At 35.3% G+C, this 18,998-nt stretch overlaps 2 protein-coding genes across 5 annotated transcripts; one reads left to right on the top strand and one right to left on the bottom strand.

The window, feature by feature from the left end:
• Nucleotides 1-2,935: 2,935 nt before the first annotated feature.
• Nucleotides 2,936-7,306, bottom strand: LOC118056898 (probable disease resistance protein At1g61300). Of its 4 annotated transcripts, XM_073409749.1 has the most exons (3): nt 7,059-7,306; nt 6,823-6,873; nt 2,936-6,305 (listed from the first exon to the last, which is right to left on the bottom strand). In XM_073409749.1, exon 3 carries the CDS (start codon nt 6,280-6,282, stop codon nt 3,268-3,270), a length of 3,015 nt encoding a protein of 1,004 aa, XP_073265850.1. In that variant the 5' UTR covers nt 6,283-6,305; nt 6,823-6,873; nt 7,059-7,306; the 3' UTR covers nt 2,936-3,267. The 4 variants fall into 4 exon arrangements, with proteins under 4 accessions (XP_073265850.1, XP_073265848.1, XP_073265845.1 ...); XM_073409747.1 differs by having other exon boundaries at nt 6,823-7,306; XM_073409744.1 differs by having other exon boundaries at nt 2,936-6,873.
• Nucleotides 7,307-16,771: 9,465 nt separating this feature from the next.
• LOC118056900 (desmethyl-deoxy-podophyllotoxin synthase) lies at nt 16,772-18,933 on the top strand. Its single transcript, XM_035069320.2, has 2 exons — nt 16,772-18,002; nt 18,078-18,933. The coding sequence occupies exons 1-2, from the start codon at nt 17,097-17,099 to the stop codon at nt 18,687-18,689; spliced, it is 1,518 nt and encodes a 505-aa protein (XP_034925211.1). The 5' UTR covers nt 16,772-17,096; the 3' UTR covers nt 18,690-18,933.
• Nucleotides 18,934-18,998: the final 65 nt, after the last annotated feature.

Here is an 18,998-nt window from a genome sequence, read left to right as displayed (position 1 = left end):
GGAAATGGGTACACTCCATCTTCACAAGCGTCTTTGAGCAGAATCACCCTCGTGATTTGATCCTTCACCAAAAAATAAGTAGGATGAAATTCAATGTAAACATTGTTATGCTTGGTGAAATGATGAACAAAAATAAGATTTTTATGAATGGTAGGAACACAAAGAGTGTCACGTAAATGAAAAGTATGATTGGACAATTTTAGAGACAAGGACCCAACGTGAGACACAGGCAAACCTGTTCCATCACCAATTACCACCTCATCAGTACCATCATATTCAGAGTTAATCATCAGATTAGACAGATCCATAGTCATATTGTGAGATGCTGCGGAATCAACGAGCCACTTGTGATTTTTTTGTTGAGAAGAAGCGGCACAATTTGCAGTGAAATCAGAATTTGATATTTTTGGGCATTGTTTGGTAGTATGACCCATTTGATCACACCATTGGCATTTCGGTTTGAATTTTCTGTGACCCGAATGAAATGAATTATTTCGGTGAGCCCCATTGTGGTCACTAGGAGGACGAGAATTAGCCGAGGGGCGCCATTTAGGCTGTCTGAAATTAGATGAAAATTGAGAAGACTGAGGACTCCACCGATTGGAGTTATTAACAGTGGGTACAAACGAGGGAGCAGATTGATGATCAAGACGCCGAAGATAGCTTTCATGACTTACAAGAAGATCATGAATTTCTTCAAACTTCAGAGAAGTCTCACGGGCACAAATAGAAGATGCAATTTCTCTGAATTCAATACCCAATCCATTGAGTATGTATAAAGTTAAATCATCATCTGAGATCGGATGATCAATAACTGCTAGTTCATCAGCAATTACTTTGATGTCGTGCAGGAATTCAGTAACAGTACGAGACCCACGAGTGCTTAAGGTTAAATCTTCTTTGAGCTGCATCACACGAGTTCTGGATTTGCCCGCATATAAACGGGCAAGTGTTGTCCAAGCTTCATGGGAGGTTTTGTAGGCAGTAAGAAGGGGAGTAATGGTGGTGGAGGTGGAGGCAAGGATGGCGTGTAAGATGAGTTTGTCTTGACGAATCTAGTGGGAATTTGCAGCTTTGGATGCAGTGAAATTCAAAGCATCAATGGCAGGACATTTGTGTATACCTGTGACAAAATCAATAAGGTCATAGCCAATGAGTAAGGCTTCAAATTGAGCCCTCCACTGCGGAAAGGTGGAGGGGATGAGTTTTTCATTGATTGTTGTAGCTGTATTGATTGTGATGATGGGTGAGGTTGGTGATTCGGTGGATGATGAAGGGTGGGTGGTCATGTTGCAGGAAGCAGATAAAGAGGGTAAGGAGGATGAATACTCGTTAGAGTGTTTTTAGCTCTGATACCATAATAAGCCTTACACTGCACTGTTATTGTAATATGAATCACACAATTTTCATTCAATCACTTGTAATCTTTATACAGTCCTAAGAGCTTGATTGCAGGAATTCAAATGTTTGTAACTGACTAATATTGATTTCAGGAATTCAAATGTTTGTAACTGACTAATATTTACATACATAATCAATAGCAATATCTTCAGGAATAACCGACTGACTCTGCAGTTATGAAGAGCACAAAATCTGGCATTTTTACTGGTGACAACTACGCTTGTATTGGCAATAATTTGAATTCATCAGTATCCTTGATAATGCCTACTGCCCTTGATATCATCTTTCCCATCATGGTCAGCTGAGCTTCTTTCTTTTTTTTCTTTTTTTTTTCCTGGGATGTGCTTGTTTAAGTCTGATTGGGAGACCTATAAAGGAGTTCTTATGCTAACTTATCTGTTTTCTTTACATGGTTTTGCATTCCTGCTTCTCTCTTCTGCTCAATGCTGTAGCTCAATTGAAATTCAATTTATGGTCTTCGTCAGATTATGAGGATGAATAGTTTGAATATTTGAGGAAACATTACAGGCAATTTTTCTGCCCGATAAGCCACTCCAGTTTCAATCAGAACTTTACACCCTTCCCTGTAAATTATAGAAAAAAGACATTCAATTTTTTAAAGCTAAACAAATACCTTTTTTCCAAAATGCTTCTGATGGAAGGAAGAAATTAACTGAGCAAATGCCTTTTTTGAAAGATTGACCTGTGTAACTTTCTGATAAAGACATGGTCTCTCTCTTGCGTTTGAAGTCAGGATTTGTGCTTTTTGTTTGTTATTACACAGGACATGCAATTGTTCTGCATGTACTCCTACCCAAGCATTAATTGGTAGAAAAAGTTTGAAGCTAGGCCTCTAAGCTCTGTCAGGCCACAATTTTGGATGTCAAAGAGAATACTCGTAAGTTCATAGAAAAAGTTATGTTCTGTTTTCAGCATCTTCAAGAGAATATTAAACAGAGCAATTCTAGTCGACATGAATTATTGAAGAGTTAACAATTCACAGACAATATTTCTAAATCTTCAAAGAAAAGTATAATGAGAATTGAGTCATTAATCTGGTAGTCCAAGTAGAGATGCCAAAGAGCTTGTTATTTTTTCTTCCCCCTTTTTATAAGGACTCCAAAAGAAATACCAATACCTTTATATGCATAGACTCTGCCACCAAGCCAGCCATTTCTCTGCATGGCACCCAGTACTCGAAACTGCTCTGGCTACTGTTCCAGTCAGTATGGCTACAACATTCCTGTTGCCACTCTCACACGTAATTAGGTGCAAATCCGAAGCTCAAACGTGATTTGATCTTGAATTTTATAATTAAGATTCTCCAATATTTAAAGATCATCAAGAAGAAATTAAAAGCCATAGACTTTGAAGCCAATCAAATTCTCATTAAAAACCCAACTCTAAAAAGACAGAGTCATCCAATTCCATGTGAAGATAGTAACAAGTTAAAAAAAATTCCTACAAATAAATAAACAGAGGAATCAATATAAATAAGAGAATGAAGTTTTTAAGGTTGGGATGATAACAAGAATATTATAAGATAAAACTAATAACAAAATCTGACAGCCTTGGGTAGCGTTTGATGTTTTCAAGAGAGAGGGAAGAGATTGATATTCAGAGAGAGAAAAGGAGGAATTAAAGCATAAGCTTACATGTAATTCATTTTTTATATTAAGGGGTAATGTCGTCCCCTAAGTCCTATCTCTACAAAGGGCAATGTTATAGATGTCCAACATTTCGAACTTTACAAAGGGAAGAAGCACATCAGTCATTAAGTGGACGTGCTTACCCGTAATTCAATATTAAATTAAGGGGCAATGTCGTCTCCTACCCATCAATCTCTACATAGGGCAAAGTCATCTCCTACCCTATAATTGGAAACCTTACAAATGGCCGAAGGACATCCTTAGCATTAGGATGCTCCCACTCCACTACTGACTCCCACCATTCTTCTGGCATTGCATCGATTCTTCTAAGAGAAGGGGGAGGAGATGGCTGGCCATTTTCAAGCAACGGAAGACAAATTGACAAACTCTTCAGCTTCTCACAATTTTCTACATGAATATATTGCAGAAAATCACAATTCAGTTTTGCACTACAAACGCTTTTCAGTTCTGGTAATCCAACCAAGCGCAGAGATCCTAACTTGGGGAGTTTGAATTCGTTGTTGCTGCTTTCTTCACCCATAACCCCTTCTTCATCTGATCTTGTTCCACCTATTATCTCCTCCATCTTCTCACATCCTACAACTTCAATCCATTCTAGGTTTACGAGGTTGGGCAGCAAGACAAGAGGGAACAACTTCTTCATACTTGTACATCTAAAACAAAAGAACCTCTTAAGACTAGAAAATATACCACTACAAGATGGCAATAGTACTGGAGCAGAGCAAAACCAAGAAGATGAAACCAAGCTCTCCATGCTATTGCAACTATTAATTTTGATAACCTCCAGTTCAGTTGCATTCTTTATTAGAGACCAAAAATCACATAAACTTGTTGCATCATCATAATTATTAATGTGTAGTTGTTGAATGTCCTTCGAGAACATAACCTGAAAATCTCCATCTTTGTCGATGCTCAAGTTACCCCAAACAATTTCTTTCTTTCTGCAATCATCATAATCATAATCATAATAATACTTATCCAGTGGTCCTACAAGAATTTTGTATGTGCTTAGTGATTTGGTTTCATCCCGAGATTTGAGATACTCCACGTAGTCTGAGTAACCTTCAAAATGACATACCAAAGTTTCCAACTTCCTCAAGCATCCCACTTCCTTTCCATTAACTGTTATCGGAGCATATTGTCCTATTATATTATCTTTGGTAGTAGTAGGAATCCACTCCTCCAATACAAAGACTTGCAGGTGAGAGAGCTTAGGTAACAACCCACTAGGAAACTCCTTTTCACCACATCCATTCATTCTAAGATACCTCAGGTTGCATAGACATTCCATACCTTGAGGAATCTTTTCAGGTGTAGTACAACGAAGATCTAACCTCTTTAGTGCCCTTAGCTTTTTCAATGATGGTACATGCCTTAATTCCCTACAGTATTTGATCAACAATACAGTGAGACTCACCAATTCAGAAACAGAATCAGGCAATGTTGTGATACTTGTATAAGACAGATCAAGAACCTTGAGCCCACACAACTGCTCAAAAAATGAATCTGCTATAAATTGCAACTCTGAATTTGCACATAACAATAGAGTTGAAAGACCGGGACACCTTGGTGAATGGCTGGAAGGAATTACTTGAATTTGGTTATACATCAGTGAAACTCTAGTAAGATTCTCTGTCCACTCCTCTGCATCCGGCAATTCTTTTAATTGAGCACCTGCTTTAACCATGCCTTGAGAGTTCTCTTGTAGTATTTGGATGGCCATGTCCCTAATCAAGTCATGCATATTGACACATCCACGACGAGCACTTTCCAAAAGGCAGACACTTTGAAGTTTATTAAGCATCGAGTGGCCTTTGTCAAGTTCAGCCTCCCTACTTTCCAGCCCTTTTATCACTCCCTCGCCAATCAAATAAGCTATCAAATCCTCTCTAGGGATCTCAAAGTCTTCCGGGAATAATGCACAGTACAAGAAACATTGCTGCAGTGCTGCCTCACTTAGATGGTTATAGCTATATCTCAGTATGTGGAATACATCAGGCTCCATATCATCTTTCCTAACTCTTGATTGTCTCAGGTCCTCTAAAGCATTCCTCCACTCGTGTATGTCCTCCACCCCCTTCATGGCTCCAGCCATTGTTGTAATTCCCAGAGGCAAACCATCACACTCCTTGGTGATAGATTTTGCAATCTGTTCCACTTCTGGAGAAAGTGCCATTTGATGTCCAAGTCTCTCAATAAACAAAGTCCAAGCTTCTTCCTCCAATATAGGACTTACTTTGATTTTGTGTTGGGTATCCATCTGGAAACAAACCTTTTCTAATCGTGTTGTAAGAATCAGCTTGCATCCCTTAACAGCTTGGATAGGAACTCCTACCTTGTGCAGCTCAAAAGCCTTCCACAGATCATCTAAAATCAAAACCCATTTCTGTTTCTTCATTAATTCTTTTGACAAAGCGGAAGCTCTATACAGCTCCTCACCTTCATTAGAAAGATCTAAACCAATCCGTCTGGCGATACTGTTTTGCAATCTACTAATGCTGGTATCTTGTGAAACAGTAATCCAGTAAACATGACAAAAACTGTGTCGTCTTTTTTGAAGCTGATCATATATATGTTTCACCAATGTTGTCTTACCCACTCCGCCCATCCCATAGATGCCAATAGTTGAAACTTCGTCGTGCATCAACCAAGACCAGATAGTCTTCTTATGGTCTTCGAATGCTTGACCCACCAGCTTTGTCGTTGGCACTTCGTCTCCTGGAATCTCATTTGTGTTGCCTGTAAGCCCTGCAGAAGAGCTAGCTCCTGCACCAGGCTGCACTACTCCTCCAGTCCCATTCTCTATATCATCCTCCATTACATTAGTGATCTCTTCCAAAAATGTTCCAAGTGCTTGAACCATTGTAACTGGTGCTTGTATCCTCCCTGCATCCCCTGCTAAATTGTCGACTTCATTATTCTTTTGTTCTTGTGGAATGTTCGAAATGGCATCATCATTTACATTGCTCGAACTTGCTATGCTTTTATGTCTTTTGTTGCCACCATGCACAGCTTGAAAAGCTGCTTCTTGAACGTCTTCAGGCACTTGTCTACAAATTGTAACACCACGCCCTTGGACTCCTGACAAATGCCATTTAATCCTCGTGACGGAAGTAGCAGCTGCATATTTATAGTCACAAAATGTACAGTTGAAACGACCATCATTCAGCTTCCCAACAAAATCCCAAAATGGATCATTCTGTCTAGCCATTTTCTCCGCTTTCTTCTTTGACCCTTCAAACATCACATAAAAAATTGTCAAAAGTAAGGCAGACACTTAACTATATATTTTCCTATAGAGATGTACTTCAAGTAGATAAAAAAATTATAACAAATATTGAATAATTTAAATAATTGTCAGAAAAGCAATCTAAAATAAAAATTTGGAAGAAATTCTGCTTGTTTTGAAGATAAGTAGTTGAAGTTGACAGAAAAATGAACATGTAAGAACAAAGCTATAATATGAGTTTTGAGTTCTAAAATTGATCAAGTGGAAGGAAAGGTTGAAACTAAAATAAGAAGTTAAAAACAGCAAAGACCATGAAAAGAAAAAACAATGAACTTGGTATGAACTCCACAAGGCATGGATTATAAAAACTAATTAAGAAAGGTAAATTGATTTATATTTGGAAACTTGTGTTGTACTTAAAAAGGATTCAAAAGAATTTCAACAAAAGAATCTGAAGCTAACTACGGAGTGATCTGAAAATGTAAGCGCAAGAATACGAGAAAGAGTAGTGTAACTAGTCACCTATCAAGCTGACAAGAGGCACTCAACAGACAAAAGAAACCTTGAGAGCAGCTGTTTTTAAGACAAGTAGTTGAAGTTGAAGGCAATATGAACATGTAAGAACAAAGCTATAATATGAGTTTTGAGTTCTAAGATAGATTAAGCAACACATATAATTAAGTTCTACAACCAAATGGGCAGATCTTATTTGAAACAAAATTAGTGGTAGAAAAACAGGAAAAGAAAGTAAAACTCACCTTCCAAGCAAGAAAGATGTTGAACTCCAGATGAGATGATTCGATTCAATCAGAAAAAGGAAGCACAGATCAAGAGAAAAAGGTTTAAGAAATTTGGTGAGGGAAATTAGGAGGTCGATGGTATACTGAGACTGAGAGAGATCAAGCAGAAGACAGTGTCATTTTTAATAACAATTAATTATTAGTTGTATTGTTTAATAAGAAGGAAGCAGCAGCTTTCCTACCAAAGATTATATATTTTATAAGATATAACAAGTTGCTTTTTAACCTTTAATTATATGCAAAAGAATCAAAAGCTAATTGTTGAGTGAGTTAACGTGTGGACCCCGCAATGTTCAAATGCAGGACAGACATCCACGAAATTGCCCAGAAACTTCCGCCATGTTTGTCCCGAAAAAGTAATTTTAAAAAATTATTTCACAAATTTTTATGTGTTTATTTGTCATTAGAAAAAAAGTTGGTCAATATAAAACACTTTCTAGTTAACGGAAAATACTTTCTGATCAACAGAAAAAACTTTTCAGTTAAAGAAAAATTTGACTTGGTTTTCAGGAAAGTATTTTTACTTTGCTATGTTTGTTTTCCAGAAAGTGGTTTTCGGTAAATTACTTTCCAAACTTTTTTGTGTTTGTTTGCCATTACAAAAGTTGGTCAACGGAAAACACTTTTCATCAAGAGCTAGCTGTAGAAATAGCTTATATATAATTTTAAAAATAAAGATTGGTTTTTCTGTAGAGTGGCAGGTCCATTGATTGGAATAAATATTTTAAAGGAGAAACTAAAAATAAGTTTATTTTTTATGATTTTTTGTATAATGTTGATGGGCCACCACTACCTATAATAAAATAATTCCTAATCGAGAGCTTGTCATATGATGATGATGATGATAATTATGATAACAAAAAATATACCGGTAAGCATTTTTAGTTAGATTTCATTTTGCCAGAACCCTAAACTGGTCTAAAGTTGATCTGAAAAGTAAAGTTATTGAAATATAAATATTTTTTTAAAAATATAAATTAATTATAAATTCATAACAGATTGCCTAATAAAATCTATAAGACTTGAAACTTTTAATTTATTATTTTCATTGCATTGCATTTATCTTTCAAAATACTTAATACCACAACAAAATCATCATCGTTAAATAATTAACTTGTCCATTGAATATTTTAATTGTTATTGACATTTATTATAAATTAAATTCATATGCAAAATATCGATTTCGTAATAAAAACTATTTTTCTCTTATGTATTAAAAAAAATATTTTTTTAGCTACCAATGAACCAATAAAACTGCTAATACTACTGGAGTACCAAACCAATGCCTAGTGTTGGGTGTTTAAGAGTGTAACCATAGTTATTTTTTAAAGTTTTTTTGTTTAAAAATATATCAAAATAATATATATTTTCAAATTATTTTAATGTGTTAATATTAAAAATATTTGTTTTAATATTAACACATTAAAATAATCTGAAAACATAAAAAAATTAATTTTTTTCAATATATATTTATATATATTTAAAAAAAAAAACAGATTCCAGAGAATTGTCACCAGTTAAAAAGCTACGGTCAAAGGTTCTGCCTATCTAAACATCGGCAATTTCTAATAGGGTGTTTGGGAGTATAGTTGTTGTTGCTTTTCAAAGTGCTTTTCACTCAGAAAATTAAGCATGCTAATAATTTTTTTATTTTTTAAAAATCATTTTTGAGATCAGCACATCAAAATGATTTAAAAACATAAAAAAATATTAATTTAAAGTAAAATAAAAAAATTTCAAATTTTTTCGAAAGTGCTTTTGAAAAGCACTCCCAAACAGGCCCTTACCTATGCTATTGGCAGCGCAACCATAACCATGGTTGTTATTGTGGTTGCTGTCGATAGTCAACAATGTGCACATTATCTGGGCAACAATAAAGGGCAATGAGTAAAATTACAATTCTGTCTTTGTAACCACAATTAGGGTTAACTAGATGCCATGCCAACGGGTCTAGCATACCTGTATGTTGTCGTGGACTTATTAAAACTATATATAGAAAAAGATTATTGCAATTTACAATGTTTTTAAGAAAAAAACTACAAAGATAATTTTAGAAAAAAAAACATTAAAAAATGAAAGGAAAAAAACCGTGTAGAGAAACACTGTAATAATCTATAGTGTTTTGTGAGGAAATATATAGTTGCAATTCTCAACTAGCTTAATATTAAAAAAATAAAATTAACAAAGATAATTTTGAAAAATAATCATAACAAATTAAAACATGTAGGGAATGACTGTAGCAATTCACAGTATTTTAAAGAAAAAAATACAAAGTTGAATTCTCTACCATCTTAATATTAAAAAAATAGCAGCAACAAAGACAATTTTTAAAAAAATCATATAAAAAACCAAAAGAAAAAAAAAAAAAAACACCCCATGTAGGGAAATACTATAGCGATCCATAATTTTTTATGAGGAAAGCTACAATTGTAATTCTCAACCAACTCAATATTAAAAAATAAAATCGACAAAGATAATTTTGAAAAAAAATCATAAAAAAACATGTGGAGAAACACTGTAGCAATCTACAATGTTTTTTTTTTTAAAAAAAAAACTATGAAGCTAAATTTTTAATCATCTCAATATTAAAAAAACAAATTGACAAAGATAATTTTAGAAAAAAAAACATGTGGAAAAATACTAGAAGAAAACAAAAACTATATGGGGACACACTGTAGCAAAACAAAAAACCAATATTAAATTCAAAATTGGTTTTGATAGGTCGACCGAGTAGTAGGCACACTTACCAAGTTAGCTGGGCCACTTGTCAACTCTTACCTGGTTTACTTTGATACTTGGCTTCGTCCTAGGTTTTTGGATCACCATGTTGACTTGACGAGCTTGGCTTGATTTAATAACATTACTGAAGAGTTTTCTTAGGCAACATATAGGCAACTGACTAGTTATGATAAACTCAAAAAGAAGTGGTGAAAACTTCATTCACCACACTTTTCACACAGGCACAAGGTATTATGAATTGCTACAATGTCTTTAATTTTCCATCCCTATTTTTTATGTTATTTTTTCCTAATAGAACCAAATTGATAACCAATTTAAATAAATTTGTTAAGAGAAGACATAATTGAAAGAAAGGGATCAAAGTGAAAAAGGAAAACACAATAGGTGGAAGTTCCAAAATTCATTTAAAACGTTCACTTTGATTCTCTAACTTTATAAAATATAACTTTCAAACCCTCAATATTTTAAAAATCCAATTGTGGTACATGACTTTTTTTTTTTTTTTAGTTTCTGATTTAAAAGAAGAGATAGAAAATGGTTTGATTTTGGTTATAGAGAAAGAAAATCTCGATTTACACTAATTTGAATCATGAAAATGATGATTTTGGTGTCAACATGATCTATTTGATGAGAGGAGTTCCATTTAGGTGTTCTTTTCCCTTCCCATTGACTAAAGTGGTTGATATGAGCCCGGGAAGGTTTTTATATTACTATTGATTTTAGTTTTTTAGATAATATCCTGGGTTATTGATGCCATGAATAGGTTTGTCAAGGTGTTTAGGGTTTTTTTCTAGGTGTTTTAGATCAAAATATATTAAAAATCAAGCTTTTTAACAAGAAAAAACATGGCTTGAATTTTTAATGACCTTTCAGTTGCATGAAACTAGACCAGCATATGACGCATCATCTACCATAGCAGGTGACTTTTTATTAAGTTTTTGTTTTGATTTTTTTTTTATTATTATGATTTTTTTAATATATTATGATTTAATTCTTACTTAGTTTACAAATATGTTTTGAATGTTTTTTTTTCTAGTATTAGAAGTCATTCTTTTTATTTATGTAGGCCTGTTTGTTTCTGCGTTTCAAAAACGCTTCTGAAAAAATTTGAATTTTATTTTATTTTTTTCTAGTATTAACTTCAAATTGAAGGCCTGTTTGGCCGATATGCACCAAAAACATTTTTTTTTCTTTTTTTCTTTTTAATTGTTTTGTAATTTTGAAAGTTGTGACGAAAACCGGGTATTTTAATACCGGATTTATATTTTTACGATGTAAAATACTACCCGATATTAATCAAAATGACATAAAAACTGCACGGAAAAATTATAAAATGCTGAAGCAAATATTTTTGATTTTTTTCTTTTTGAATGGGCCGAGTCAGGCACAAATACATGTGTGAACAGTACCGTGGGACGAAAACCAGGTATTTTAATACCGGATTTATATTTTTACGATGTAAAATACAGACCGATATTAAGCAAAATTGTAAAAAAAAATATGCTGGAAAAATTGTAAAAAACATTTAAAAAAAATTGAAATGGGCCGGACCCGACCCATTTCAGTGGGCTGGGCCAGCCCGGCCCATTACCAAATGGGCTGGTTACTGTGCCTAAGCACAATAACCAGCCTCCTTCAGCTGCTGCAGAACGTGAATTAATTCACGTTCTGCATGCAAACGAGACAACGGACGAGGGCAAACGGAGAAGGAGACGGGGCGACGAGAGATTACCTGCGGTGACGTCGTGGCATTGCTGCTGGCGGCGTAGGCAAGGGGGCGATGGTGGCGGAGGCACGGTGGCCAGCGGTTTTCCTTCTCTCTCTCTCCTCTGTGTTTTTTTTCGTTTTCTTCTCTGCTTCTTCTTTTCTCTTCTCTGCCTTCTCTCCTCTCTTCTCTCGGTCTTCTCCCTCTTTTCTCCCTTCTGTTCTCTCTTTTTTTCTTCGGTCCCCTTCCCCTGTTTTTATAGGCAAAATAGGGGAAGGACGTCATGGTGGGGTGGCCACTGTTGGCCGCCCCACCCACTATCGATCAATGGATAAAAAGGAGGAGGCAAGTGGGTGAAATGCGGGCGTCTTATTGCGCCAAATCAGGGAAAGAAGTTCGGCGAAAAGTGGAGAAGAAAAAATTCTTCTCCCCTGTTCTCTGCGTGCGCAGGGAAGAAGACGATGGTGTCGTTTCAAAACGGCACCGTTTTGGGTTATTTCTTTTTTTTTTTAAACAGTGCATGAAATGGCGTCGTTTTTACCAAAACGCGCCATTTCATTTAAATGGATTTGGCGCCAAAACGCGTCAGATTTAAAGTAGGCCTTCAATTTGCGAGCGTTTTACGATTTAGTCCTTGGTCTCGGATTTCTTCAATTTAGTCCCTAATTGGCCATTAAACTTCAATATTTATGCAATTAAGCCCCTGATTTGACCAAATTAATTTCCAATAGTGGAAGAAAAACCCGGTGTGACCTGGTTGACTCGGCAACACTCGGTCAAAGAATTGATTGCAACTCATTGATTTTTTTTTTTTACTAAAATGACATCGTATTAATTTTAAAAAAAAAAATTGACCTAGACAACCCAGTGACCCGGTCAAAACTTGGAACTCGGATTTTAAACTGGATCGGGTTTTAAAACTATACTCCTAATAGTTACCCCTCCAAATTTTTATTATTGAATATTTTTTCAAGTAGTGTAATTCTATAAAAGATTTACAACTCTTCAAATAAACCTTAAAATTAACATAAATAAATAAGAAAACCTGAAAATAAAAGAAAAGTAATAAATAAAAAAATTAAATTATTAAAAATAATATTTAATTTAAGAAAAAATAAAAATAACCTAGAAGTTTTCCTCTTAAAACCCCCTCCATCACAAATAGGATGTTGATGGCTACTCTTAACGAAAAGCCAGGGCTGGCAGGGATTGGTGGAGTTTTGAGAAACTCAAGTGGAGACTTCAAAGGGGGTGTTAATGGTTCAGCCGTGAGTGTGGAATCAGACTCCATTAATGCTTTAGCTTGGGTTGTGGGGGCGGTAGAAGTTCCTTGGAAGATTAGAATTATGGCTTTCTAATTAGAATCTAAAACGGAGATTCTATTGCAGATGGTTTGGCAAAACGCGGAACTGGGAAACTTGCACCAGTTTTCTTTTGAGAAGAGTGGGGATAATATGATCCAAGCACCAAGCACCGAAGGGAGGTTACGGTTGGTTCAGTTAGAAGGCTTAAAATTAAAATGTTCAAAAAGGCTCTCAAATGAATTTTTTCAAGATATGTAGGCTAAGATGGACTTTAAAAAGATATTAAATAATGAGGAGGAAACCATGATCAATCTTATTCATATTTAAGAGGAGCTTGTTGGTGGAACCAAGACTATTACACAAGCATCGGGAGAAGAACACTAGATTCGGATAGTTTGATCTTTTACTATCTTTTTATTTTTTTATTTTTTTTATCATATCTAGAGCTACAAGTTGAATTTTGAGTGATTTCAGTTGGGCTGGAAACTAGACTTCCATACCTTTCCAATGGTATATGAAATGCTTTTTAATTATTTAAGGCGAGAGAGAACCATCTGTTTGAATTTGAATTTTTCTACTGTTACACAGAATGCGAAAATAACCGAACTTGTCTTATTAAATTAGTTGGGATATTAAACTTTCTTTATTTTATGAGATAACACTTGTTTGAGATTTAGATTTATTTATTTTAATTAGATTGGGCTAGTTCTAGCTTGAGTTGGTTATTATTTAAATTGAGTTTATATGTGATCCATTAGGAAAATTAGGATTTTGGCTTGGGGTATAAATACTCTTGAAAATAATTTTTAGAACACTTTTCTTTTGGCAATAATATTCTGATTTTTAGGACTCCATTAATGTCCCGTGTGTGTGTGTGTGTGTGTGTTGGGAATCAGACTCCATTAATGCTTTAGCTTGGGCTGTGGGGGCGGTAGAAGTTCCTTGGAAGATTAGAATTATGGCTTTCTAATTAGTTCTTAAAACTGGAGATTCTATTGCAGATGGTTAGGCAAAACGCGGAACTGGGAGACTTGCACCGGTTTTCTCTTGAGAAGAGAGGGGATAATATGATATAAGCACTGAAAGATTCATTGGAGGTTTCGATTGGTTCAATTACAAGGCTTAAAATTAAGGGGTTCAAAGAGGCTTTCAAATAAATTTTTTCAAAATATATACGCTAAGATGGACTTCAGAAAGATATTAAATAATGAGGAGTAAGCCGTGATCAATCTTATTCACATTCAAGAGGAGCTTGTTGGTGGAACCAAGACCATTATACAAGTATTGTGAGAAAAATACTAGATTCGGATAGTTTGACCTTTTGCTATCTTTTTATTTTTTTTATTTTTTTTTATCATATCTAGAGCTACAAGTTGAATTTTGAGGTGATTCCAGTTGGGCTGGAAACTAGACTTCCATACCTTTCCAATGGTATATGGAACGCCTTCTAATTATTTAAGGCGAGAGAGAACCATCTGTTTGAATTTAAATTTTTGTACTGTTATACAGAATGCGAAAATAATCAAACTTGTCTTATTAAATTAGTTGGGCTATTAAACTTTTATTATTTTATGAGATAACACTTGTTTGAGATTTAGACTTATATATTTTAATTAGATTGGGCTAGTTCTAGCTTGAGTTGGTTATTATTAAAATTGAGTTTATATGTGACCTATTAGGGAAACTAGGGTTTTGGCTTGGGGTATAAATACTCTTGAAAATAATTTTTAGAACACTTTTCTTTTGGCCCATAATATTCTGATTTTTGCCGATTTTTGATTGTCAATCGTAGTTCTTGATTGAACTTTCAACTCTTCAAAGAATTGACTAATCTTTGCTATGAATTTACACTCCTTTTGCTTGTTTCTAGGTGTAGGCGTTATGATTGAGTTGGTTTATAGTCTTATTGTCTTGGAGCATGTTTTCCATTATGATAAACTCTTCATAATTTCAGCAAACTTGAGTTAGATAGATTTTGGGTTCGTTAATTCCATTTGATTCCATTAGGATTCATATTAGTAGCTATCATAAATTACGGGTTTCAAAGTTAGCTATCATGAAACGGGTTTGAAAGTTAGCTATGAATTTTTTATTACTTCAAATAATTTTCTAGTTTTTTTTTTCATTTCTGTTAATTAATGATTATTCAACTTGTCTCTACCTTTATTATTATTATTATTATTAGCTAACAAGTTAATTTTATTATTTATCTCTACGTGTTATCTATCAATAATTTCTGAATATCTCTTTTTTAAGAAAGAGCCTTCTTATCCTCTCGTAAATCAATACATCAACTTTTGCAACAATCTTTTTTGACCTTGATTATTTAACAATACACATCAACTAGCCTTGGGAATTATTGAGTTCCGATATTAACTATCGTAAACTAGAACAACATAAGAAAGACTGCAAATATAAGCAACATAGAATTCATCCGAATAGTTACCACTCCAGAATTTTATTACTGATTTTATTTTTTAGAATGATTCTATAAAAACCCCGTCCATCACAAATGGGACGTTGATGGCTACTCTAAACGAAAAGCCAGGGGAGGGAGACTTTCTGTGTGTTTCCTCCTGTCATATTGGTATCGAGGAGTCAACTATGGCTGAGCTTAATGCCATTGCTAATTAAGTCTTTGAAGATCCGAGCCTCCAAAGGGGGTGTTAATGGTCCAGTCCCGTGTGTGTGTGGAATCAGACTCCATTAATGCTTTAGCTTGGGTTGCGGGGGCGGTAGAAGTTCCCTGGAAGATTAGAATGGCTTTCTAATTAGTTCTTAAAACTAGAGATTCTATTGCCGATGGTCTGGCAAAACGCGGCAGTAGGAGAGCATCTGACATGGTTGCATGGTTGTAATAGGGCAATCCCTTGAGTTTGGAAGACGGAGACGGTGGCTACACAGGTGCAGTTGGTTGTACCTACCATTCTGATACCGAAAGGTAGAATGGAAAATGGCCACAATCTAGAACGACATACTATCCAACTACAGGACTCCATTAATGTCCCGTGTGTGTGTGTGTGTGTGTGTGTGTGGGGAACCAGACTCCATTAATGCCTTAGCTTGGGTTGTACCTACCATTCTGATACCGGAAGGTCGTCATATATCAACACATGGAGTAATGGAAAATGGCCATAATCTAGATGCTACCCAACTGCAGGACAAGTATGAATATCAAATAAAGACTTACAACTTCAACAGAAACTAGTTAATAGAAGAGAAGCAAATTTACCAACCAACAATCCAAAAAATCATTCGACCGCCGAGTCAATCTAGAATTCGAGTGACCCGACAAAACTCGATAAAAAACCTTGTTTTATATAAAAAAGTGCTTTTTCTACAAGCCAGTTTATATTTTTTCAGTTGATATTCATTATATAAATACTAGAAAAATATTTTATTTTCTCAATTTGGATTTGAAACCCTTTAGTATATATATTTTATGTTAATAAGAAAAAAAAATGCTATGTTTTTTAATGTGGGATAAGAAATTTTTTTTGTTTAAATACTTCAACTTAAAAGAATAAGATAATAGTTTTTCAATGAGAAATAAAATTTTTTTTGAAATAATATTTTAAACTTTATTATTTATAACATGTGTAGCTTATATCAATATAAATTATTTTTTAATATTTATATGAAAGATTAAAATTTATTTTTATTAAAATTAATTCAAATGAACCTATGTAATCTAACCTGAGACCCGAGATCCAAGTTAAATATCTATGCTATATAAACTTTTTTTTTTTAAGGTATATAATAAAGCAACCCCCTCCCCAGTTACACTATGCCTACTCGTCTTTTTATTTTTTAATAAAATTAATGTTGAATTTAATTTACATACATTTTGATTAATTTTATAAATTTTAAAATTAAAAATGATATAAGCCCATCCATCACAAATGGGACGTTGATGGCTACTCTTAACGAAAAATAAGGGGAGGGAGACTTTCTGTGTGTTTCCTCCTGTCATATTGGTATCGAGGAGTCAAATATGACTAAGCTTATTGCCATTGCTAAGGCTTTGAAGATCCCAGTCTCCAAAGGGGATGTTAATGGTTTAGCCGTGTGTGCGTGTTGTACCTGGGGCGGGGGGGCCAGACTCCATTAATGCCTGAGCTTGGGTTGTGCCTGCACATGGAGTAACTACCCAACTACAGGACAAGTATGATTATCAAATAAAGACTCACAACTTCAACAGAAACTGGATAATAGAAGATAAGCAAATTTACCAACCAACGCTCGATAATGGAGCAGCTTCAGATTGCCTCCTCCTTGGTCCTTCTCTCATCACTCCTCTTTATCTTCATGGTATTAAGGATGCTCAGAAAGTCGAAAACCAAAGACTTAACTCCAAACCTACCCCCAGGTCCACGGAAGCTGCCTGTGATTGGAAACTTGCACCAGTTATTTGGTTCTCTACCCCATCACCGCCTGCGAGACCTGGCCGCGAAACACGGACCTATCATGCACCTTCAACTCGGCCAACTTCAGACCATTGTTATTTCTTCTCCAGAAACTGCTGAACAAGTGATGAAAGTCCATGATATCAACTTTGCTCACAGGCCCCGTCTCCTTGTTGGACAAATCATCTTTTACAACTGCACAGACATAGCGACTGCAGCATATGGAGACTACTGGAGGCAGTTGCGGAAAGTTTCCGTCCTGGAGCTATTAAGTCCTAAACGTGTGCAATCATTTAGATCCATCAGGGAGGAAGAGGTATCCAGTCTTATTGGAAGTATTTCTTCTAGTGCAGGATCAATAATCAACCTTAGCAGGATGCTGTTTTCCGTAGCATATAACATCACTACGAGAGCAGCCTTCAGTAAATTGCGGAAGGAGGAAGAGATATTCGTTCCGCTTGTTCAGGGAATAATACAGGTGGGAGCAGGTTTTAATATAAGTGATCTTTTCCCTTCCATCAAATTGCTTCCATGGATAAGTGGGATGAGATCCAGAATGGAAAGGTTGCATCAAGAAGCTGACAGGATACTTGAAAGCATTATCAAAGAGCATAGAGCTCGCAAAGCGGAGGGCAATTCTAGTAACGAGAAGAAAGCAGATGATCTTGTAGATGTTCTTCTACATCTCCAGGAACATGGGAACCTCGACTTCTCCCTAACGACCGATAATATCAAGGCAGTCATCCTGGTAAGTGTTTGTATTGCTGTACATTTGGTCTGTATATTTGCTTACCTCAATTTGATCATCGTGTCTCGCTCTCAGGACCTTTTCATTGCTGGGACGGAGACATCATCAACTATTCTAGAATGGGCAATGTCAGAGCTGCTAAAGCACCCTGAAGTGATGGAAAAGGCTCAAACAGAGGTACGAGAGGTCTTTGGCAGAGATGGAAGTGTCGGTGAATTAAATTACTTGAAGATGGTTATCAAGGAAACCATGAGATTACACCCTCCTGTCCCTTTGCTGCTTCCAAGAGAATGTCGAGAGGAATGTGAGATTAACGGATACAATATTCCCGTTAAATCCAGAGTCCTAGTTAAGGCATGGGCAATCGGAAGGGATTCGAATTATTGGGTTGAAGCTGAGAGATTCCATCCAGAGAGATTCCTTGATAGCTCGATTGATTATAAAGGGGTTAACTTCGAGTTTACACCATTTGGTGCTGGAAGAAGGATGTGTCCAGGCATTCTGTTTGGCATAACTAACGTCGATCTTCTACTAGCAAATTTGCTCTACCATTTTGACTGGAAGCTCCCCGGAGACATGAAGCCAGAAAGTCTAGACATGTCTGAAGCTTTTGGTGCCGCGGTTAGAAGAAAAAATGCTCTGCATTTGACTCCTATTTTGCACCATCCTCATCCTGTTAGATCTTGAAAATCACTAGGAAAATGATCTTAAATCTGCTTGTTATGTGTTTCCTTATGCCAATGGTGTTGCCCAGTCACGATAATAATAATAATAGTAATAAAAAGCTGCTTATTTTTCAGTGTTGCCTTGACAGCTGAATATTTGAACAAGTGTTATCTTTAACTTTACCCAGAACTTGTAATAATCCTACTCTTTGATCCAAATTCCGTCCAAAATAGGTTTCTTGTGATTGATGTACTGTTAATAGCTTGTAATAGGTTTTCTACACCAATAATAACTTAAATTCAAGTTTTTTTCTTTTCAATTTAACTCTCT

This window comes from Populus alba, chromosome 1 (genome assembly GCF_005239225.2).
Source record: "Populus alba chromosome 1, ASM523922v2, whole genome shotgun sequence".
Lineage (NCBI taxonomy): Eukaryota > Viridiplantae > Streptophyta > Magnoliopsida > Malpighiales > Salicaceae > Populus > Populus alba.
The sequence above is the reverse complement of the archived record's forward strand: the minus strand, read 5'-3'. Positions and strand labels throughout refer to the sequence as shown.

Bases quoted from the DNA above. Each gene is read 5' to 3' on its own strand.
- LOC118056900 (XM_035069320.2), top strand. From the start codon at position 17,097: ATGGAGCAGCTTCAGATTGCCTCCTCCTTGGTCCTTCTCTCATCACTC. The intron at 18,003-18,077 runs GTAAGTGTTTGT...TCTCGCTCTCAG, and splicing joins ATATCAAGGCAGTCATCCTG to GACCTTTTCATTGCTGGGAC.
- LOC118056898 (XM_073409744.1), bottom strand. From the start codon at position 6,315: ATGTTTGAAGGGTCAAAGAAGAAAGCGGAGAAAATGGCTAGACAGAAT.